Source organism: Ostrinia furnacalis, unplaced genomic scaffold (assembly GCF_004193835.3).
Source record: "Ostrinia furnacalis isolate ACB-3 unplaced genomic scaffold, ASM419383v2 OfSCF0710, whole genome shotgun sequence".
Taxonomy (NCBI): domain Eukaryota; kingdom Metazoa; phylum Arthropoda; class Insecta; order Lepidoptera; family Crambidae; genus Ostrinia; species Ostrinia furnacalis.
In genome coordinates, this window is record NW_021130949.1 from 125,541 (window position 1) to 151,165 (window position 25,625).

General features: G+C 39.9%; 1 protein-coding gene across 5 annotated transcripts; it reads left to right on the plus strand.

The window, feature by feature from the left end:
* Window positions 1-25,263, plus strand: IntS6 (integrator complex subunit 6). 5 transcript variants are annotated; one of them, XM_028300349.1, is made up of 17 exons: window positions 1-384; window positions 482-559; window positions 1,081-1,320; window positions 1,700-1,880; window positions 5,596-5,807; window positions 6,596-6,778; window positions 11,589-11,741; window positions 12,862-13,092; window positions 13,462-13,671; window positions 14,078-14,287; window positions 14,896-15,096; window positions 17,284-17,595; window positions 18,012-18,129; window positions 18,911-19,086; window positions 21,351-21,431; window positions 22,632-22,761; window positions 23,879-25,263. In XM_028300349.1, exons 1-17 carry the CDS (start codon window positions 268-270, stop codon window positions 24,100-24,102), a joined length of 3,057 nt encoding a protein of 1,018 aa, XP_028156150.1. In that variant the 5' UTR covers window positions 1-267; the 3' UTR covers window positions 24,103-25,263. The 5 variants fall into 5 exon arrangements, with proteins under 5 accessions (XP_028156150.1, XP_028156152.1, XP_028156151.1 ...); XM_028300351.1 differs by having other exon boundaries at window positions 21,378-21,431; XM_028300350.1 differs by having other exon boundaries at window positions 13,477-13,671.
* The last annotated feature ends 362 nt before the right edge of the window (window positions 25,264-25,625 follow it).

A 25,625-nucleotide genomic window follows, 5' to 3' on the forward strand; every position in this document is an offset into this window, starting at 1 on the left:
AATCAAACTGGCAACATTATTGCTAGGATACGAGTTTTGCCGAACGTTTTTCTATTGGATGCCGAGAATAGCCGAACGAATGATTAGGTCACGTGGTACTTTTGGAGTCTTCGTGGCGTAGCTTGTTCAGCTGCTCGTCGAAGCGGCTGTCGGACGGTCGCCTCTCAGCGAGTCGGCGTACAATGTAGCGGCCATTTTTGTTCTTTAGTTCATTTTAGCGTGCGCATATTTTAATGTCTTTAGAAGGATATTCAGGCAATTATCACGATGACTATAATAGTCTTTTTAATAGATACGTCTGCTTCTATGAACCAAAGAGCTTATTTGGGCGGACGCCCAACGTTGCTCGATGTAGCCAAGGGCGCTGTGGAAACGTTCGTGAAGGTACGTGCAGTGTCATCGACTCGTCAACCGCCTCGTTTTGTGATCGATTTGTTTATCGCGTGTTAGTGTGTTAACTGATTTAATTCTAATTCTTTAGGTTCGTCAGCGGTCTCCCGAAAGCCGAGGCGACAGATATATGCTTCTTACTTTCGAAGAGCCACCCGCGAACATCAAGGTTAGTATAGCAAAGTGAACACGTTATCGAGGATATTGTTGTTGTTTGAGCTGTTGGTGAGGTGGCCGCAGCCGGTCTCGTGGGGTCCACCTGTAAAGCACTAATAATCTGCAATCCAGAACATAACATAGGTGGGAAAATCCGAAATTGACTGAAATAGACAGCACGACGTAAACAGGACGAACCACCGCCGCCGTTGCTGCCTTCTGATAGCGCTAGCGACTGCGCTCTCGTCGCATTCTCATTGGCCACGCCAACACACAACGAAATGGCGCTTTGGGGGGGAAATTTAAAACAGCGCAGTTAGAAGAAATCGCCACTATTAGTTACGCTCACTAAATTCTTATAAGTTTAACATGCTCAAACATTAAGCACTTTCATCCTATTAAATCTTTAAGAACTATTTAGGTATTATTAAAAAACACAAACAATGATAACAAGACATACCTATTACACATTTAGTTAGATAGCTATAAAAATGTGTGAATAATGATGTCAACAATATTAATGTATGCTTATAGGCAGGCTGGAAGGAGAATTTAGCGACATTTATTAATGAATTGAAGAATTTACAATGCCTTGGTCTCACTACTATGGGTGCAGCTCTGAAACATGCTTTCGATGTCTTGAATATAAATCGTATGCAGACTGGAATCGATACATATGGCCAAGGCAGATGCCCCTTTTACTTGGAACCATCTGTTATAGTTGTTATAACGGATGGAGGAAAATTATCAAGTAATGCTGGCATTCAGGAAGAAGTGAGTAACTTATATTATTATTGGATTTGATATCAAACCCATATTATGGATTTTTGAGTTAAATATTTATTAAAATTTTGATTAAATTATTTTGTTTTTCCAAAAATCTTAATGAATTTATATACTATACAATATTTCAAACATGTAGTAAACTGAAGCACTATAACCATAATAAACGTACTTTGAATTTGTTAATGCTATCGATGCTATCTTATATTTAATAGCTTGCAAATTCAATTATTAAGTTAACTTTATTGCAATAAGATTACTATGAGAGGTGCTGCTTTAATGTCCATTGATACTGAATTATGACCAGGGAATGGGTCAATAATATTTTATTTAACAATAGGTTTCCAAAAATTAAATTTTTCCTTCACAGTTCAATCTGCCTATGAACTGCCCAATACCTGGGTCCGAACTGACCCGAGAACCATTCCGATGGGACCAAAGACTTTTCTCACTGGTGCTTCGTCTGGCTGGTACACCTGCAGTGGAGAGGGATACTGGACTGGTGCCTTCAGACTCGTCGCCCATTGATGCCATGTGTGAAGTTACTGGTGGTGAGTTATCTCAATTAATTTCTTTTTTTTTCCTTTCAGCAAAATGACGCCCACTTCTGGACAAAGGCCACTCCCAAAGATTTTTACAACACCTGGTCCTGTGCTTAATTAATCTCATATGACAACTAGAGTCATGATTTTGTAGTGGTTTATACATTCATGTTTAACTATCTTTTATCTCTAACTTTGTTGGAATTGGTCACGAATTTCTTTTAAATTCACAAAGACCGCATGGTGGGAAGTTAGCTAGATAACTATACTGTGGCTTGCTGTGTACCACCACATAAATAAATATAACTCCTTTTTTCAACCTCTACGAATGACGACGACTATTAGTTTTTTTATATTTGCCCATTTTATAAAAAATATACTAATAAAAAAAAAACTTGTTTGATTCTGATTGGTCACTATTTTGGAATCTGTTGGCGCCAAAATGCGCCATTATTTTTTTTAAATTAACGATATAAAGCTATAAGCGTTAAAGCTGTGATTAAAAACTTTAATCTGCTTTTATTTATGTCATTTACGCTACATTGATCATTGTCAAACTTACGCAAACCCATTTAGATACGTCATAGTAAAGTGGGCGTGGCTGCCTGTGTTTCCGTTCTACATAATGTGTCCTCTCGAGACTTCAGTACCCCAACAAAGGTTTTGGGAACATGACATCTTTGCAGGCATGTTTTCAAGCTTTTAGAGGCATCGTCGAATCGTCATTCATCATAATGCAATATTTTTTTGCATTTAAGCAGTATCTACCTCAATCTCAAAGAATTCGTTTCGCCAGTGACGACGTCGCAAAGTATCTCAAATTGTTCAATCTTCAAAGTTGTCCCACTCTTGTCATAGGGTCGTAGGACTTGTAGTCCCGGCGAAGATGACATTGATGATTCCATTATAAGCTCGAAGGAGGAAGATAGCATCAGCAGACCATTCCAATGAGGTTACAGGAAATGTACTATTAGGATTCCAATTCTCATGCGAAAACACATAAATCATTTACGAATTCCTTTCAGATATTTGAAAATTCATATCATATGCTTTTCTATGAAAATACTTTCGAACGTTTATTTGCCACCGGCCACTGCAGTCTGGGTCGGATCGCCTTCGAAACGTTTTTTTTATACTAGCATAGTCCGCGTCAATTCCTTCAGCAATTTCGTAAAATATACAGTTGTTAAAATAATATCGAGACTGCAGTCACAGTATTTCACTAGCAATCATAGAGAGGTTTATTCGCAACACTAGACGAATAGCTTGGCGTCAAGTTAGTCGGCCTTTGTCCCTAAGATTACTTAGTCTGATTAGAGTACCATAACTACGGGACTATTCCCATCGCTGCAACTCTTGTGTAGCCAGAATCTACAGCTTGACCGCCAATACAATAAAGAGTACCTATACTAGTTGAACTAGACTCAAGTTACTAGAGTTGCTGCCAATGAGATCTGCTGTTATCTCTTGGATGAAATAGATCGTTACACGTTTTCTGCTCCAGTATAGTCGGCTGTTAGCGTTTCTAGTACAGTTTCAGACATTTTTAAGATTGGCGATTATTCTCTACATCTTAAGCTTTGTTAAGCTGTCCTATTTTTAAACGGATTAAATATTAATTAAGTTCATCTCACTCTCATCGTTTTATGAAAGGCGTAGGCCGAAGCCGTCTTCACAGTGGGTTGTAAAATTATTTTCCTATATCCATAAAATGATTTGAAATCCACACCGTAATTTTTAGTCTCAAGAGATTTTTTAATAAAAATAAGTAGGCAAGGTTTATTAGGTAATTAGGTTATTCATTTATAGAAAATGGTGGTTTTTAAAATCTAGGCCAGCAATTTTAAGTAAATGAGACATGTATAATATTATAACACAAAAATATTTAATGATGCGATGTAAAATTACACTGTAATTAGATCGATTTACGATTATTATCGTCCCTGATTTCACGTATTTAAATTTTGATCAATTCCAANCATTCCAATCATGTTCCTATCGCAATAGGTTTCCAAATTAAAATTTGTGTTTCAGGTTCTAGATAATTTTACAAATACAATTAATTTTAAAAATAAAGGGGATTACTGCGAACCGAAAGCATTATAATAATGATTGCGCTTTGAGTCTCTATCATGATAAATATAAAGGATTAGCCAGAATATGTGTGAGCCCTTTACTACCTGTCTAACTAGTTTTTGTATAGTTCACGGAGTGTCAAGGTGTTCTGTACTTCAGTATTAAAACTTAAAAGTATAGTTGCTTGAAATCTAAATCTTACGCATTCCATCATAGTTGAAGGTCGGATTTATCTTTACCATAATTTTTGACTTTCTTATTATAGTAGGTACAGTCAGCGTCAAATATTTCGTGACACCCAAGTAGCCAAAAAGTTTGCAACACGTCTTTGTTACAATTGGAATAAGGTTGTGTTGTCAACTTTGTGGCCACTTTGGGTGTTACGAACTATTTGACGGTGACTGTACATTATAGTATAATCTGAATATGTAATACTGGCTATCATTTTTGCCGACAAATTGATGATATTCCTTCCCTTGCAGCGTTTTGAAAGGTTATTATTTAGGAATATCCTCTTGTCGCGATCTGTTATCCAGTTTTGTGATATTCATAATTTAAAGATATCTTCAAAGAGTGTACTTATGTAATCTATGCTCATAAATAATTAATAATGGTGTTACGGTTTAATGATTCCTCAGTAGGTTTACAGATTAAACACTCGATGTATTTTAAAGCAAAGAATTTTGCATGCCTTGAGTTTTGAGCTACAAAAGCTTCTGTCTCTATAAAAATAAAAATACTTTGATAAAAAGGATAATAGGTACTCATTGAGTATTATCAGTTATACACGGTTCCGAAATATCGAACTAGTAAGGTAATTTTGCAGCAATGACACGGTAAAATTTTAAATTACACACATGCAGGAAATAAAGATTTTTACGATAATGTAAACATTATGCACATAATGTCTACCTACCAAAATTCTGCATGAAACATTAGCTTTTTTCATAGCTCTATCTATATTTATAATACCTACTACTATTAACTGAATTTCAGGACACATTCATGAATGGCATGATGCAAACGAGATAAATATACAGTGACTTAGAAAATGTTTTTCTTTTATTTCAACCTAAAGCCGTCCACTGCTGGACAAAGGCCTCCCCACTGATTTCCACATCGATCCTGCGCTGCCCTAACCCAGGTGCTTCACTCAACCTTCACCAGATCACGACAAAGTATTTACTGTATTCCTATTCGGATTATTCCCAACTGGACCCAATTTCATATTTATGTAGATAATAAAAAGAAGTGATAATGATAATAATTTTATCTTCCTGCACATTTATGTACAACTAGCTTTTGCCCAGGGCTTCACCCGCGTTATATGTTAATCTGGGTTATAAACAATAATACTGTAAAGTTTCATCAAAATCAAATCCGTTCAGTAGTTTTTGCGTGAAAGAGTAACAAACATCCAGACTTTCGCATTTATAATATTAGTAGGATTAAATGCTGTTGAAACATTGTCAAAAAAATAAAAAATAAAATAAATAAATATGTACTCGTATTTTTCTTTCTGATAGTACTTTTTACCTTTTCGTGCCCAGTTGGGAATTTTTGGTAGGTATTTATCTGTCGTGTCCAGTTTGGGACGTATGAAGTTGGGAATAGGCCTCCTATTCTGACAATTATTCCCTTGCTTCAGGCCGATCATACTGCATCACCTCACACCGCATGTTGATGCAGTGCATTGACAGCTTGGTGCAGAAAGTGCAGAGCGGCGTCGTCATCAACTTCGAGAAGATTGGCCCCGACCCGCCGCCCATAGATGGAGGGAACAATAGGGAGGGCGAGCAGGGCGACGATATGAACCACGATATCGATAAGGAGATGGAGGGAGACAGCGAGAGGAATGGGGTTGGTATCTTTAAAAAAAATATTTATTTCATCAGAACTATCATCCATATAGATCAGAACTATGATCCACATCATCCATATAGAGTCAGAGTTGCTTAATGATTAAGTTTGTATTTTATTTCTGATGTGTATCAGATCATTAGATAATCCTCACTGTCGGCTATTTGCTTAAGTGCTCTTAAGAAAACTTTAGCTTCACTTGCTATTGGGGATCGGACAGTATTCAAAATTGATTTCTTGAACCCATAAAACGACGATTTTAAATTATGTGTGAAAATCTATCATTTATTTTATTTGATTTGAAAGGTCAGTTGACTTTGAAAAAACAAAACCTACAAGTGACGTCACAGTTGGCTATTAATTGACTGGTGATGTCACATCCCCTATTAGCGCCTTTGCCCAGAGATAGTCGCACTGCAATCCATTATTTACGGCGACTACATGTTTTGAAGAAAACCTTTGTTTAATCGTCTTGCTTGCTCAATAATAACATGTCACTCTGAGTAGAAAGAAGTAGCACCTCTTACAGCCTTCAGAAACGCAGCACCGGTTCTAAGTAGTAATGGTTATCTGTTTAGCTCTTTTGTGCATTTATTTTTTTCTTTTGTCTGCTACATTATGGTGACTTGAGTATTTGTGCTGCTTCGTCTCAATAACACTTATTGTTCCGTTCCGTCCGATGCAGCAGTAGAGTTAAAGTAATACCGAGACGTGTAAATGCGCTTTTCTAAAGCCTATTTTCAGAATAAAAAAAGACTTTTATTACAATAACATTTTATTGTTTGTAGCGCTGGAACGGTGGCCCGTACCAAACGGGGATGCCCCCGAACCAAGGCCAGAGTGCACCGCAGGCGTGGCACTCCTGTCGGCGGCTCATCTACGTGCCCCGCACGGTCGCTCAGAAGGGATTCGCAGTTGGCTTCTGGCCCATACCGGAGTCTTTTAGGCCAGACCCGAATGCGCCCGCTTTGGTGAGTGTAAATTTCGATTTTATTTTGTATATTATCATATCAATGTAAAAACTCTGGAGTACCTTTCGAATTCGATTTTTATCGTGTGGCTAGTGACCTATCACAAAAATGAGACTAGACTGCTCTAGACGACAATTTGTAGCAGCAGCAGCAATCAGCAGCGTGTGACGTGGGACAATCGGACCAACTGCTTAACCTGCCTTTTTTTTTAGCATTTTCATATTTCTCGCATGCACAAAGTGATTTTCTTATTTCAAAATCGAACCCGAAGCGAGTCTTACTCTCATACCACTGGATCACAGAGACCACTAGCCATATCAATCACAGTTATGTTCATATTATTAGTTAGTCGAAGAGGAATTACAAGAATAAAAGAGAGACAATGGATTTTTGTTAGCCAATTAATAAAAATAGCTTATTGATTTGATCCGCCCGGAAGTCGCATCCGTTCTCTTGTGCTTCAGGCGATTCGAAATGTATATAGTAGGGAATTTAGTGCAAGAACCCATCCACTTTGGTATAGAAGGCTCATTTTTGCAACAGTGGTTCTTTGGGTGCTCCTGAGTGGATTTCCGTCGGTAGACATCGGGAGCCCCCCCTGTGGTAGCAGGGGGAGGGGGGGCAAGTTTCNAATTCCAATCATGCTCCTATCGCAATAGGTTTCCAATTTAAAATTTGTGTTTCAGGTTCTAGATAATTTTACAAATACAATTAATTTTAAAAATAAAGGGGATTACTGCGAACCGAAAGCATTATTAATAATGATTGCGCTTTGAGTCTCTATCATAATAAATATAAAGGATTAGCCTGAATATGGGTGAGCCCTTTAAAACCTGTCTAACTAGTTTTTGTATAGTTCATGGAGTGTCAAGGTGTTCTGTACTTCAGTATTAAAACTTAAAATATGTTGCTTGAAATCTAAGTCTTACGCATTCCATCTTAGTTGAAGGTCGGATTTATCTTTACCATATTTTGGTCTCTCTTATTAAAGTACAGTCAGCGTCAAATATTTCGTGACACCCAAGTAGCCAAAAAGTTTGCAACACGTCTTTGTTACAATTGGAATAAGGTTGTGTTGTCATGTCAACTTTTTGGCAACTTTGGGTGTTACGAACTATTTGACGGTGACTGTACATTATATTATAGCATAATCTAAATAGGTGCGGGCTATCATTTTTTGCCGACAAATTGATGATATTCATTCCCTAGCAGCGTTTTTTAAAGGTTATTATTTAGGACCCTCCTCTTGTCGCGATGTGTTATCCAGTTTTGTGATACTCATAATTTAAAGATATCTTCAAAGAGTGTACTTATGTAATCTATGCTCATAAATAATTAATAATGGTGTTACGGTTTAATGATTTTCAGTCGGTTTACAGATTAAACACTCGATGTATTTTAAAGCAAATAATTTTGCATGCCTTGAGTTTTGAGCTACAAAAGCTTCTCGGTCTCTGTCTCTATAAAAATAAAAATACTTTGATAAAAAGGATAATAGGTACTCATTGAGTATTATCAGTTATACACGGTTCCGAAATATCGAACTAGTTAAGGTAATTTTGCAGCAATGACACGGTAAAATTTTAAATTACACACATGCAGGAAATAAAGATTTTTACGATAATGTAAACATTATGCACATAATGTCTTGTCTACCTACCAAAATTCTGCATGTAACATTAGCTTTTTTCATAGCTCTATCTATGTTTATAATACCTAGGTACTACTATTAACTGAATTTCAGGACACATTCATGAATAGCATGATGCAAACGAGAGAAATAGTGTCTTAGAAAGTGTTTTTCTTTCATTTCAACCTAGAGCCATCCACTGCTGGACAAAGATTTCCCCACTGATTTCCACATCGGTCCTGCGCTGCCCTAATCCAGGTGCTTCACTCAACCTTCACCAGATCACGACAAAGTATTTACTGTATTCCTATTCGGATTATTCCCAACTGGACCCAATTTCATATTTATGTAGATAATAAAAAGAAGTGATAATGATAATAATATTATCTTCCTGCACATTTATGTACAACTAGCTTTTGCCCAGGGCTTCACCCGCGTTATATGTTAATCTGGGTTATAAACAATAATACTGTAAAGTTTCATCAAAATCAAATCCGTTCAGTAGTTTTTGCGTGAAAGAGTAACAAACATCCAGACTTTCGCATTTATAATATTAGTAGGATTAAATGCTGTTGAAACATTGTCAAAAAAATAAAAAATAAAATAAATAAATATGTACTCGTATTTTTCTTTCTGATAGTACTTTTTACCTTTTCGTGCCCAGTTGGAATTTTTTGGTAGTTATTTAATGTCAAGTTGGGGACGTGTCAAGTTGGGAAGGAGCCTCCCATTCTGACAATTATTCCCTTGCTTCAGGCCGATCATACTGCATCACCTCACACCGCATGTTGATGCAGTGCATTGACAGCTTGGTGCAGAAAGTGCAGAGCGGCGTCGTCATTAACTTCGAGAAGATTGGCCCCGACCCGCCGCCCATAGATGGAGGGAACAATAGGGAGGGCGAGCAGGGCGACGATATGAACCACGATGTCGATAAGGATATGGAGGGAGACAGCGAGAGGAATGGGGTTGGTATCTTTAAAAAATATTTATTTCATCAGAACTATCATCCATATAGATCAGAACTATGATCCACATCATCCATATAGAGTCAGAGTTGCTTAATGATTAAGTTTGTATTTTATTTCTGATGTGTATCCGATCATTTGATAATCCACTGTCGGCTATTTTCCTAAGTGCTCTTAAGAAAACTTTAGCTTCACTTGCTATAGGGAATTGGACAGTATTCAAAATTGATTTCTTGAACCCATAAAACGACGATTTTAAATTATGTGTGAAAATCTATCATTTATTTTATTTGATTTGAAAGGTCAGTTGACTTTGAAAAAAACAAAACCTACAAGTGACGTCACAGTTGGCTATTAATTGACTGGTGATGTCACATCCCCTATTAGCGCCTTTGCCCAGAGATAGTCGCGCTGCAATCCATTATTTACGGCGACTACATGTTTTGAAGAAAACCTTTGTATAATCGTCTTGCTTGTTCAATAATAACATGTTACTCTGAGTAGAAGTAGCACCTCTTTCAGTCTTCATAAACGCAGCACCAGTTCTAGGTAGTAATGGTTATCTGTGTAGCTGTTTTGTGCATTTCTTTCTTTATTTTGTCTGACAATGGTGACTTAAGTTTTTTGCGCTGCTTCTCCTCAACACTATCTGGCCCATTTATTGTTCCGATGCAGTGGTAGAGTTAGGTCTGGCCGAGCAGAGCGGAGGTGTCGAGCCGTCAAATTTTTCTATATAATTTTGCAGCCGCGCGCTTAGTCAGATTGGTTATTCAAAACAGTTCTCCGCTCTCTTCCGCTCCGCTCCGCCTTGGTGGAAATCGGGCCTTAAAGTAATACCGCGACGTATAAGCGATTTAAAAAAAGCCTATTTGCAGAAAATTTTATGGCTTTTATTACAATAACCTTTTATTGTTTGTAGCGCTGGAACGGTGGCCCGTACCAAACGGGGATGCCCCCGAACCAAGGCCAGAGTGCACCGCAGGCGTGGCACTCCTGTCGGCGGCTCATCTACGTGCCCCGCACGGTCGCTCAGAAGGGATTCGCAGTTGGCTTCTGGCCGATACCGGAGTCATTTAGGCCTGACCCGAACGCGCCCGCTTTGGTGAGTGTAAATTTCGGTTTTATTATCATGTTCTTTTTTGTATTAATTTAGGTGTCTATCTTTCGATGTTATCGATATCGTGTGGGTATGATCTGTCGTAACACTAGTGTGTGGACGAAAAGAGCCGCTAAGGTGTCTCACATCTCTCACACACACACAACCGCGCCTGCCTTTCGAAGCTATATATTTCGAATTTTTTCCTTTCGGACAGTTAGATTTCAAACCTAACCTAATTAAACGGACTGTGACCCGCATGAACAAAGATTTTTGTCTTTAATTATTTTGGAAATCGAACCCAGAATGTCCGAAACGAGAGAGTCTCACTCTCACATGGACTACGGAGGCGCTAGACTTGACCACTAGCCACATCAGTCACACTTATGTTCATATACTAGTTAGTCGAAGAGGAATTGCAAGAATAAAAGAGAGACAATGGGTTTTTGTTAGCCAATTAATAAAAATAGCTTATTGATTTGATCCGCCCGGAAATCGCATCCGTTCTCTTGTGCCTCGGGCGATACGAAATGTATACGCGTCGTTCAATATGTAGCTCAACACGACTCACAATGCAAAGTCGCATAACGACTTAACTGAAGTGCGTCCAGTTTGGTTCATCATTCCAATAGTGATACAACGAATCAATGTTCGGAGCATGTTATTTATATGCCTCTTCAGAAGTGTGGAAACAACAAATCAATGCCAGCTACAATTTCTCAGTATTTTCATATAAGCCACCCCTTATCATTGCGCGCGTAGGTCGCTGAAGTTTATTTTCGGGTATTCCCGGAGATGTTTTTACGCAGACCGATGTCAAATGGAGGCTTATTTCTAAATGACAACATTTGTTTTATAAATAAATATTTTGTATTTTGTAAATGATTTTGCAGCTTGTAGCATTGAATAAAAAATATCGTTAAATAAGAATGGATAAGATTCTGTACTTTTGCGATGTTCTTCCTGAAAAGATTCAATAACATAAATAGACTCTTGCTAAATTGCCCACCGCAAAAAATACAGGCGGTTGTAGCGACTTCTAGACAACACGGAGAGAAGAATAAGAAGCTTGATATAAAGTCTAACTATACATTTTAATCTGAATGTTTGTTACAGCCACCTCGCTCGGCGCACCCAGTAGTCAAGTTCACTTGTTCGAGCCAGGAGCCGATGGTGATTGACAACTTGCCTTTTGACAAGTACGAGTTGGAGCCTAGTCCTCTGACGCAGTTCATCCTAGCGAGGAAACAGCCGACCATCTGCTGGCAGGTTGGTATTTTGACATTTACAAAAAAAGAAAATTACACGGGTTTTTAATTTTCGAATACAATTTCTTTTTAATTTGTTATTTATGGATAATACTGGCTGGATTAAAGTTTCCATTCAAAGACTCGTATTTTTTAGTTCTTTTTAAATGAGGGTTTTCGCGACTGAAAAATCCGCCAGATGGCAATACGTAAACGGGAGGTCCAAATGCTGCATGATTGGTGGATTTTGACATATCTGTCAATGTCATGTCATGGGGATCCTTGTTGATACAAATCATTATTATAGCTACTAATGAGATAGCAAACCAAACCTTACATCAGTGAAAGTGTTAAATGGTAAAGTTAACAGTTACAACATAGCACCATAAAATATTTTCATGTGGTTTATGTATACTGGTTCTGCTATAGGAATGGGATTATCGTTTTTTCGGATGAAAATTAAGTTACACGAAAATCCAGCCCTGATTTGAATTTAAATATAGACTTGGGCATTACAGATCAAATATAAGGTCAAATGATGATCCATATTGATGATTTAATACAAATAAAGGCAATAATTTCAATATTACTGCTAACACTAGAGTTGACCTTTATCTTATCACACAAATAACGGCTTTGGGATTGCCCATAATAACTAACTTACCTATATTAAATTACTAGGTTATTATTGATAATAATTTCTCACATTATCACTGGTATTTATCAATAGGCTATTTTTTTTTATAAAATCACTGGTTTTTAAGCTGATGTCTTTATGTGACCTGAAACTTCAAGCTCATTTACTACGTAATAAATGTCGCGTTTCTAGTGACCCCACTCCTTGAATTTAGTAGAAAGCAAAAGCTTGAATGTCTTAAATATTTACTGGTTTATATTTACTTAGTCACTTCTGATCTGAATATAAGGCTCTAATGACCGCCCGCGACTTCGTACGCGTGGATCCCGTTTATTCACTTAGCGGTGGAGTTTCGTAAAATCCCGTCTTAGTGACCTACGTTCTAAAAGGATCCCCATGCAAAATTTGAGACTCCTAGCACTTGTAGTTTCCGAGATTTCGTGATGAGTGAGTCAGTGACATTTCGCTTTTATAGCTATAGATTATACCTATCCTATTTCCCCAGGTGTTCGTCGCGAACAGTGGTTGCAAGAATGCCGAAGTGAACCATCCCTTTGGTTACCTGAAAGCTTCAACCAACCTGACGTGTGTGAACTTGTTTGTGCTGCCGTACAACTATCCAGTGCTGTTGCCTTTACTGGACGATCTATTCAAGGTGCACCGCTGCAAACCGACGCCGGAGTGGAAACTGGCCTTCCAGCAGTATCTGGATAGGATGCCGTCGTACTATATAGCGGTATGTTGCGTATATTACGTTTCCTATGGGCTTATGATTTTGAATGACTAGCTGGGTGACGTATGTGCCTGTTACTGCAGAAAGACTTGTGTCAGACTGATGAAAGCTCATAACATGAAAGCTCAACAGTTAGACTGGCATCTAATTTAGTTGCAATAGTGGTTATTTTGAAAAGAAAATTTTTAGTTAAATGATCTTCCTTTGGTAATCATGATTTCATACTATGTACCGCAAAGTTTGTTTTAAAAATGCTTCATAACTAACATAATTTAAGGCCATTGTTACTAACCCCACTAACATAGTCTTTATTTTTATTTTTTATTATTTTTTCTTTTACGAAATAAAACATATAAAATGAATAAAGTTTAGAATTCCACGTTTCAGCCCCTGCGCAGAGCTTTAACGAAAATGGGTGCGTCAGCGCCACTTCTTCAGAGCCTCATTCCAGACATGCAAGACAACACGCTCAGTTTCTCAGTACTGAACTATTTGAAAAGACTGAAGAATCAAGCTAAGATTGAATTCGAGAAGCTGTGCGCTGACGTCATAAACAAGTCTTCCAGTAACAATGTTCAGAAGGTAATAATAATATCACTTGTTTACATTATTATTTTTAACATTCGTAGTCTAACTTGAATACCATTGCTTAAAGTTGAACGATTCTGAAACGTCAAGTGGCAAATATCGAAACTAGTGGCCCCCTCCTGTCAAAGTCATAGCTGGAATGGTTCAGTGTTGGCTGTAAAATCGCATTATAACGTGATGTCTTTCGTTTACAATGTAATTCATATAAGAGGCACGCGGCCCCATACAAATTTTATCTCCGATCGTGCGTAGTTACGTCAGTACGCAAGTATTTTTACTCAAGTTTCGTTTTATAATATTAAAACACTNAAACACTACACTCAAGAAACAAAAAAAACCTCATCCAATTGAAAGTTATCTTATAATCATCTATTAACAAATTACTTGAATTTCCTTTCAGATAGCAGAAAGCGTCCGTGTGATGCCGCGTTCCCCGCTCAAAAAGGACTTGACCACGCATCCGTGTCTTCAAGACAAATTCACAGCGCTGAGGGATCAGCTCAACGAATTTGGCGGCTTCGTAGTGGGACTCTCGCGGGGACGGCATAAGACACAAGTGCACACGTATAGGAACCCCTTCGATATACAGAGGAGGGACTTGTTGGATCAGGTAATTATTATTATTACTTACACCAGAGTAAATACAAATGAGTAGGTCATCTTCATAGGCGCAACACCCCGCTAATCTACGCTAAATTTTGTCAGTGTGTGCGTGCGCGCCGCATACGTATTGGAGCGCTCACATACAAACTGCGCTCGGTGAGTTTCTATAAAGATGACCTACTCATTTGTATTTACTCTGCTTACACTTACTCGTTTTATAGTTCTTGAGGTGCGATGTACGATGAGCTAATTAAACTGTTTTGATCCTTGAAGGGGCGACAGCATGAATCATGCGCGTAATCAATTATCTTTGACATTCAGGGACTGACTCAATTTGTAATAGGATAAATAGTGGAAACTTCAGAGGTCACTAACCGCAGACCGGCGGTCAGTATTTCTTATTCTGCTTATTTTTGAGAATTGGGAAGAAAAAGAATCCCTCTTTCGTACAAAAACGAACTAAATATTTTAACTGCACTAGAGGATCGTTACTTGGACTGAGTAAAAAGTAGGTCCTCGCGCGAACAGCTGTACAAACATGCGGGTCTAAACAGTGGGTCAGCAAACGGGTTTCAACAAGGAATCATAATTAATCTACTTTTCTTCAAATTTCAGGTTGTGCGAATGCGAGCAAACTTCCTGCAACCATCGCTAGCGCACACGCGTTTGGTAGACGAGGATAGTCTCCATACCATGCCGGTGGCACAGATGGGCAACTACCAGGAGTATCTCAAGCGCATGACGCCGCAACTAAGGGAGCTCGAGTCGCAGCCCGTGCGGCAACACATGTTCGGCAACCCGTTCAAGATAGACAAGGTTGGTTTTAGGTTGAAGACGTCATAGGTTAAGTCCATGCGTTTAGTAGATGAGGATATTCTTGATAAAATGCCGGTGGCACAGATGGGCAACTACCAGGAGTATCTCAAGCGCATGACGCCGCAACTAAGGGAGCTCGAGTCGCAGCCCGTGCGGCAACACATGTTTGGAAACCNATGTCCACGATGTCTTATAGGTTACAAAGTCCACGTGTATAGTAGACGAGGATAGTCTTGATACTATACCGGTGGCACAGATGGGCAACTACCAGGAGTATCTCAAGCGCATGACGCCTCAACTAAGGGAGCTGGAGTCGCAGCCCGTGCGGCAACACATGTTCGGAAACCCGTTCAAGATAGACAAGGTTCGTTTTATGTTGATGACGTCATAGGTTAAGTCCATGCGTTTAGTAGATGAGGATAGTCTTGGTAAAATGCCGGTGGCACAGATGGGCAACTACCAGGAGTATCTGAAGCGCATGACGCCGCAACTAAGGGAGCTCGAGTCGCAGCCCGTGCGGCAACACATGTTCGGAAACCCGTTCAAGATAGACAAGGTTTGTTTTATGTTGATGACGTCATAGGTTAAGTCCATACGTTTAGTAGATGAGGATAGTCTTGATAAAATGCCGGTGGCACAGATTGGCAACTACCAGGAGTATCTCAAGCGCATGACGCCTCAACTAAGAGAGCTTGAGTCACAGCCCGTGCGGCAACATATGTTTGGAAACCCGTTCAAGATAGACAAGGTTTGTTTTATGTTGATGACGTCATAGGTTAAGTCCATGCGTTTGTAGATGAGGATAGTCTTGATAAAATGCCGATGGCACAGATGGGCAACTACCAGGAGTATCTCAAGCGCATGACGCCTCAACTAAGAGAGCTTGAGTCGCAACCCGTGCGGCAACACATGTTTGGAAACCCGTTCAAGATAGACAAGGTTTGTTTTGTCGACGTCATATAGGTTATAAAGTCAACGCGTATAGTAGACGAGGACAGTCTTCACACCATGCCGGTGGCACAGATGGGCAACTACCAGGAGTATCTCAAGCGCATGACGCCGCAACTAAGNCCTGTTATCAAGCCCTTTCTCAATGGAGGTCAGCAATCTTATCCTTTTATCTTTTTAGATATCAAATATTTACAGTCGTAAAGATTTTAGAAGCGATAGTCATATGAAAAAGTGATTTTGTGATATTTAAGATAGCTTCATATCGATCGATCAAAATGGGTCACAAATAACTACATTATTGAACCTTATATTGTCTTTTGAAACTGAGAACAAGGGCCTCAAACGTGAAATGTAGTATTCATGAATACTTACAGCTTGACGTTTCGGTGGTGTAGCTACAGCCGTGGTCTTAAACCGCAGTCTGGTTGTTCGGAAAGGCTTGAAGATTTGCGGCTACTGTTAGGCTAAGAACTCACGGCGCGATTTTCACCCGCGCCCGCGGCGGTTGTGGAATTGCGGTTTTATTTTAAAACTCACGGGAGCGGTTATTTGCGCGGTTATTCTAAGAACTAACGGCGCGATTCGCGATTTTAAATCGCGCCACGTGCTAAGTCACTGGTACAAAATGGTCGCCCGCCGATCGGGCGGTTTTCGCGCGGGAGAAAACTGCCGAGCGGGACCCGATTACAACCGCGCCCGCTGCNAAACCCGTTCAAGATAGACAAGGTTTGTTTTGTGATGTTGACGTCATATAGGTTGCGTAGTAGCAGCAATGGGAAGGGTGAGCGCAGGATACTACCTGGAATATCTCAAGTGCATGACGCCTCAATGAGGGCTATCGTTTTAGCGCTCACCAGTTGGCGCCACTGTAGAGTAAGGTCCTGTCACTTGCTAGTCGCAAAGACAGTGGCGCCAACTTGTGAGCGCTAAAGTGGTAGGAGGACTATCACATTTGCACTTATCAAGATGGCGCCACTGTAGAGTAAGGTCCTGTCAATCGCCAGGGGTGCCAACTGTTAAGTATAAAAACGATAGCCCTCATTAAAAGAGCTCGCAGCAAGGCCAAGATACGCAAATTGACTTCAAAGCCGAGTTAATTGTCTACTAACAAACGTGAAATAAAACAAATGACTTATCATATCGTCGTTCTCTGTTGTAATTTTACGTAAAATCAAAACAAATGACTATCACTTTGTTCTATCAATCCAGATGCTCATTTGTTTTTTCAATTTCCAGCGAATGATGGTCGACGAGGCGGACGTTGACCCAGTGAGCGCCGTCAAAAGCGGCGGCGGGGGCGGCGGCGCGGGGGGCAAGCGGGGATCAGAGACCCCTCGCAACATGCCGCCGAAGAGGAAAGTGGGGCCGTTGCCCGCGCACTTTGTGGCGCGGCGGCCGTCGTCGCCGGCGGTGTCGACGCCGCCGGTTTCGCCGGCGCCGCCGGTTACGCCGCCGCCCGCCGCTCCGTTGTCCCCGGTTACAATGAGGCGGCCGGTGTCGCCTCAAGCGCCGGTACCCTCGGATCTACCCTCTGGAAGGCCACCCGAGGTAAGATAACCACTGCGTTGAATCGCATACCTACCCTGCGGGGACAGGGTAGGTTATGTGGGGCACATCAAGTCAGAAGGACGAGACATACCCATTAAAAAGACCCCGGTGCTCTGTCACTCGTTATAAGTGGAAACTGTGGGATTTCTTCCGGATCTAACGCAAACTTAATAGAAGGCGGGCCGGGTGCCCCTATATTTGTAGACGCTTGCCAGATTTCTACTTCGCACCCAGACATGACATCATCAGCAACAACCATGATGCTAATGCAAATGATGCTTGATGATGCAAGACATTATGCAAATAAGTTACACGGATTTATTTTTGCTTTAGCTCATCGTTAGCTTGAACGGGCACTAGGTACATTTGTTTGATTTTAAGTCTTATTTATCTAACAATTTGACTTACTTTTGCAGGAGCCTCCAAACGTGGATACCGGCGGGCCGGTCGGCGGGCCCGCACCTCCCACTCCCCCGCCGCCGGCAGCCGCGCCGGCAAACCTACCGCCTGTTATCAAGCCCTTTCTCAATGGAGGTCAGCAATCTTATCCTATTATCTTTTTAGATATCAAATATTTACAGTCGCAAAGATTTTAGAAGCGATAGTTATTTAAAAAATTGAGATAGCTTCATATCGATCGATCAAAATGGGTCACCAAATAACTACATTATTGAACCTTATATTGTCTTTTGAAACTGAGAACAAGGGTCTCAAATGCGAAAGGTAGTATGCATACAGTTTGACGTTTCAGTGGTGTAACTACAACCGTGGTCACAAGCAGCGGTCTGGTTGTTCGGAAGGGCTTGAAGATTTGCGGCTACTGTTAGGCTAAGAACTCACGGCGCGATTTTCAACCGCGCCCGCGGCGGTTGTGGAATTGCGGTTTTTAATTTTAAAACTCACGGGAGCGGTTATTTGCGCGGTTATTCTTAGAACTCACGGCGCGATTCGCGATTTTAAATCGCGCCGCATGCTAAGTCACTGGTACAAAATGGTCGCCCGCCGATCGGGCGGTTTTCGCGCGGGAGAAAACCGCCGAGCGGGACCCGATTACAACCGCGCCCGCTGCGGGCGAAAACCGCGTCGTGAGTTTTGCATTAGTTTTTACATAAGTATCTGCATTCTACAGAAGCTGCGGGCCCGCAACTGCCGCGGGCGCGGGTGAAATACGCGCCTTGAGTTCTTAGCCTTAAGACACTTGTTATGTTACTAGTGATGTTACTATGGCACACAACTCACTTATTGTTGTTCTATCTTATGTTGTTTCATTGTAATGGAACGGGAAAATTTAAATTTTACATTTGTCTCATTCCAGACGCGTACACAACCATGGGCAGTAAGATGCCGCGGTCTCCGTCGCCGCCCACCATCGCAGCGCCGATCATTCATGTGCCTGCGCATGATTCCCAGGAGCTGCAGATCAACGCCATCTTACAAGGCGTGGCCGCCGAAAACAACGCCCACTCGCGCCCGCCCAAGCGGAAACGGAAGGTAAAAGATCAAATCTTTATGGTCTAAAGCCCGGTCCGTGAGCACGTAGAATTTTGTCCAATGACCCCTAGCTACCCATCCTTATCGCTCGCGCGTAATTATATTGCTGTCGCGACTGTGCGACTGGCACCCGCAGTGAGTGTGCGAGCGCGATAGCAACATAATTACGCGCGAGCGATAAGGATGGGTAGCTAGGGGTCATTGGACAAAATTCTACGTGCTCACAGACCAGACTATACACCCGTTAAGCTTCGGCGAAATGGATGCGTTCAGCCTGCGTGCGCGATAGCGTGTATGGTAGCGATCAGACATCGCGTATTAATTTGTAGAAAAGTGTTCATGTCATTGGCCGCGGCAACCGATGCAGCGTCGGTTTAGGCGCAAAATGTAAAAAAAGCGCAAAATGTCATATCTAGAGATGAAACGGATATCCGGTAACTATCCGGTAGGCCGGATATCCGGCCTAAATTTACTATCCGGCCGGATACCGGATAGTAACTCACTATCCGGCCGGATACCGGATATTAAAAAACTACGACAATTTCCTATTAATAAAATGAAATACATTAAATCTTTGGGGTAAATATCAATAAAATGGCTTATAATAATGACGGCGTTGTAGGAAGTTAAATCGCGGTTTCATTTGTTTTTTTCCGTTCCTTTAAGTACCAGGACTAAATTCTGATTATTACGATTTATTTATTACACATCAATGATTAATGAAGTTCAAATGAATTAACGAACACGCACGCCTCATAACATACGCTTATTTTTGAGTCTCCGCTCTCTTATTGGGGGGTGGGGACACAATTGCTCATAACAACGAAGTCGGATGTATTGTTATGCACTTTAACATTCTGCCATTATTATGTGAGTTATGTCGATAAACCATTTATATACTTAGTTAAATATTACATAAAATATGTAAGTAGTTTTCTGGAAAACGAGATTCGTTATTATCTCGCGCTTTCATAATAGGTTAAGTAAAACGTTAAAAAAAAACATACGGATCGAATTGAGAACCTCCTCCTTTTTTTGAAGTCGGTTGAAAATACAAGTTACTTTTTACTTACTTATTATCAACAAGTATTTTTCATCGTAATACTGCTTTTTAAAACGTATGTGTGGTCAGGATCGTGATTTGACAAAAGAAACATTCGAAAATCATAATTTATAGAAAAACACAGCATATGTGTTGGGCCGCACTGGCGTATGGGCAGATTATTACGCGCTTTACGTGTGCGCCCGCACAGCCGTATCGTCGAACTTTTACGCGTAATGTGTGTTCGGCCGCACAGGCGTTGGATCCAGATAGCGCGCGGAACGCCGGTGCGGGCGCTCACGCTTTGTGTGAGATTTTAGCACTGAGGGATAACGTACGGCGCGACGCTCGCAGCCAATGTGTTAAAGTCCAAAAAGTTACAAAAAAGCCATATTAAGGCCTTTCAAAAAACTAATTTCTTTTTCTGGGCTATTCTCTCTAATGAAGAATACATAAATGGTAAATATCTGTTATGTCAAAATATTGCCAAATAAATTTTCGCTATTCAATCACACACACGATGGTAACCAAAATCGCCCGAATTAATCTGCCCCCTAGACAAGTGGCAAAATCTGACATTCTATTCGGATGAATTCGATTTTCGAAAAGTGTGACTAGTGTAGTCTACTAATAGATCACTGATCACTGATCGCGTGCGAAACACCTGTGCGGCGCTAAACTCGTCACGACATGCAACGAGACAATGGGCCAACTATCCGGCCGCCGGATATCCGGCTATCCGGCCTAGCAGCTGGCCGGATATCCGGTATCCGGTATCCGGCCAAACAACTATCCGTTTCATCACTAGTCATATCCATAAAAATCTTAAACCTAACCTAATCTAAAACCTAACTAATACTTTATTTTATTAACTCGGCGGTTAAATTAATTAACAAAAAATATCATAAATTAATAAGATTTTTATGCGTCTGCACGTGTGGCCGTGGCGATTAGATCGCGCTTGTTATTTTGACATTTCGGATTTTGAATTGGCGGATTTTTTTACGGTAAAAAATGCGAACGCGAACGCGGCAGTGTGAACAACTTTTGCACGCGCAGTAATTGCCACTGAGCACACTATCGCGGATGTAGGGTAAATGAACGCAGTTTGGCCGAATCTTTTAGGCATAAATTAAATTGGATGATAAGTTGACCCCATCTACGTCACTGTTGTGACTAACTTCTCTACCGGCTATATCTTGCGCATGCGCACGGCTGGCAGGAGTTGCAGATCAACGCCATCTTACAGAGCTTGGCTGCCGAGAACAACGCCCACTCGCGTCCGCACAAGCTGAAACGAAAGGTAACAAGATCTTCGTCATGGTCATGGTCATGGTCTTGTTTCAGAGTTGCTGGTTTTATTTTTGGAGTAGAAGGGTCGATTGACGTGTCCCAATGTGTCAATTTTTAACGTTCTTAAAATTTTCTAAATTCATGAAAACCAATAATTCTACTTATTCAACAATACCTCATGTGAAGTATCCATTAAATTAATTCCAAATGGGACCATCAATCAATCTACGGCTTATTGCGGACCAATTAAAATGTAATTGATCGTTAATATTAATTAATGAATAACAGTCAATTAACTTTTAATTCCAATGCATTATTATAGCAGCTATCTCACTGTCATAGATTCTGTCCTGTATTTGATTTAAAATATTGAAATACAACCAATCAAGACTTTGATCCATGCTTGATATCGAATGTGCTTTGTTCTGAAATACGCACCTACATCAATCGTATTAACTAGAAAGTCTAAAAACCATGTATAGATCGTTTCATCCACGAAGACGCGCCCCACCATTCTTCCGCTAATGTTTGATTGTTATCGGCACACTAAATTATCTATGAGTGCACACGCACACTATGTGCTCTAATGACGCTCGGATTGCTCGGATCTAACTTCCCGCACCTCGCGCTTCCCTCGACCAAAGTTTGGTGGGACGCGTCTTCGTGGATGAAACCAGGCCTGTTCATCTCTGCGAGTTTGCATCGAAAACAAAATACACGCGCTACGCCTCCTGAGATCACTAATGGACAGGCCAATCGCGAGCGAGCATTGACGCACGCACGTATATTCTTCACCCTTTTGCATTGTAAAGACAATAAACTATGTATGTGAAAACGGTGGTGTAATTAATACGGTGCAGTATTTTAACTGCCTGATAATAACAGAAACAAAATATAATTCATGCTTATTCATGTGTTTCCTCCGCCATTTTCCGCAGTTTGGCACCTCACGTCACACATCATTTTACCGAAGTCAGCCCTATGGCTTCGGCGCAGTACCGATCACTGACGTTTGTCAACATAATGGTGTTCGACTCTTGAGACAAGCTAAATTACACCATATTGTTAACGTCATTGAGCATACATTTTTTTAAATACCTTCGCGAAGAAAACATTCTGTACGTAGTACTTATTATTATTCTGTGATGAAACGATCTATAAGTACACTGAGGAGCAAAATATATTAACAATATTATATTGTACGTAACAGCATAGCCCGAACAAGCCGCCGCCACCGCCGCTGCCGCCGCAGCCGTCGCGCAAGGAGCTAGCTGATATCAAGAAGCACAATCTGGACGTGCGATCCGAAGTGTTCCGGGCGATACGACGTCCCGGGAGAGGTCAGTATACTAACACTATTTAAAAATCATCAAATTGGCTTATTCGGATTTTATTTTGAACGTAATGGGGATGAATGAACTTTTTAGTTCATTATTCCCCATTATAAGTTCCTATTGGCGTTAACGGGGAATAGTGAACAAAAAGTTCAGTAATCCCCGTTGACGGGGATTGTCAACGGGGAATAGTGGAATAAGCCCATCAAATATGTGTTATAAAACCATTTTAAAATGTAACGCTTATGTGATTTGTGCATACATAATGATCACACGTACCTTAGATACTACAGTAATGTTGCTATTTAATTGCTAGTGGTGGGCAATCAAATCAGTCCGCAATCTGCTTCAATTTGGCCCCACAAAGTCTAGTAACGTATCTGCAACTTTTTCTTCATCTGAGAGACACTATAAATTGCTGAGGAAATCGGCTTAAAATTGATTTATAGATATTATGTTATCTGGGGGTTTAACTGCTCTGTGTTGACTCATCAATCAATTTACATCTGGTTTGAATTGAACTGATTCTTAAGCATTGTGTTTGTTTTTGTGATTCTATTCTAAATTCATGATTCTTTTTTCGAGCCATAACTTCTTTCCTACAACCGTTATATGCATTTACCAACTGCGTAACCAATGTATGTCACTACTCACTATTGAGTAATAAATTAATTATACTTTCTCCAATTAACGTATTAATTTACGTCACTAATGAACAAATCGAACATTGATCTTTGAAGACTTCATGAAATCAATCATCATTAAAACTGTAATATAAATAACGCATATTATGCGAGTATATATAAAAACGCTTCGTGAAACCAAATGAAATTAAAAACACGCATTTTTTGTCCCACGTTAGACGCATGTTTTGTTTTTTTACTTTCTTTTCGCGGAATGTAGCGGTGCTTAAAAGTCAATGACCCCGATAAGAATGGCCGCTTATCTAATATCTTTCAACTTGTGTGTGCATACGCAGTTAACTTATGCGGAGAAATGTTGTGTATGGATTTCCCGTACTTGCCAAGTTATTTTTTTTCTTAATTAAGAGCCATTTATCTAACCAGCCAGGATGATTTCGTAAAAAAACAATTGCACAATTAATGATTATTTTTTGTTTCAGATTTCTCAAAACTGTTCGAACACTTAAAACAATTGAAAGGTGGTGTGGATACTAAAAAAGAAGTGTTACGTGATGTGATAAACGAGTCGCTAAGGTTTAAGAGGAAGGCGTTGGCCAAACTGCTTGAGGACTTTCTGGCCGGTCTCGATAAGAACGGCAGTAGTGCGGTCAACATCAAGCGGGTGGCTAATTCTTTGAACAACTACGCGAATAACCACAGCTAGTGGTGTGCCCCACCCCAAGACATTAAGGTATCGAATACCGAAATAAAGTGGAAGCTCAATTTGTGAAGTGCGGTGGTCGATTTTACAGGATCCGTCGTAAATGATTGCGTCTCAAACCAACCGCGAAAATGTGTTCCTTTTATCTGTCGCATTGTCTTCATCTAATAAACTGTAGCTTTTATATGGTTAAGCTTTTATTGACTCAAAATGTTACGCATAAATTCCTTGATCAACTTGAAAATGGGTTTCCTGAGATTTGTATTAGGTATTTTTGTAATGAAGCATGTTTGATATTACGGTTTCTCCATACTTAGTTTTATGGTTGACAAGTGAAACCAAGTGACGCGAAGTCAGCCTGTTCTACTTTAAGTACTAGTGCAATAAACATTTCCAAAAAGTAACCAGTCATCTCCAGTATATAATTTTAGTATGTGATACGTATTTTTATTTATTGATCGATTATTAAATGCGATGTTGATTCTTGCAATTGTAACTGTTTTCGCGGTTACCCATATTGAAAATGCTTTAATACTGTGTGAAAAGGGTAGATTTTATCCGTTGTATAATGTATGTTGATTTAGTACGTAATATTTGCCTTGTGATTCTGATTGTTCAACATTACAATAAATCGATATACATAGATATTAAATGTACTTATCGGTGTTTACCTTCATGTTTTCCTTGTAAAGTCTCTAAATGTCGATATCCTTGTTTTTAAATGACGAATACAGAATATCACAATCGCAGCATGGCGTACTAATGAGTACTCTATAAACCATTATCGAATAATTTTAATGATACTTGAATTTGTCCGCCATAAATATGAATAACTTAAATACTTGGTTATCGGTAGTTATCGGTAGTTATCAGCGATATGCTAGTATTTCGGACGTGATTTCCTCCCATAACGTTCGAGAACAATGGCGGTCAAATAGAGTAGCAATATGAATAATTGTTTACAATAATTCAAAATCACATCTCAAATGGATCATATCATAATATAAGTTTCAAAGCATTTATTTGTATTCACGCATCGGAAATTTACATTTTACTGTCCGACCTCAGTGTTAGTGGAATGCGTCACTCTCTGTTGTGAGTGTTGATGATATTAGGGTTCTGTAGTCAAAGTGGATATTTTTTCGGTTCTGGAAATTCTATCGACAATGGAAAACATTCGAATGACAATAAAGAGATTTGAATCTGGTTACGATGACTTCAGAGTTTATATCTTAAATTCCCAAAGTATTTTATTAAAAAGAAGAATGATCAAATTGATTGACAGATGACTACGGAACCCAACTGTGTGTTCAGACACGTGGACTCTGAGTTTGTGACTAGTGGTAAATTTAAAGCAATATGAATTTCGAGAATGGTGCCGAGGTGTCTTCATATTTACGAAATGACAGTAAAATGTGTGTTTGGAAGGATATGTAAATAATACCCTCTGTACATATTAGTTTGTATTATTATTACCAATGAGAATGTATGCATAGGATGCTGTGTCGCATCGGATGTGCGACCTA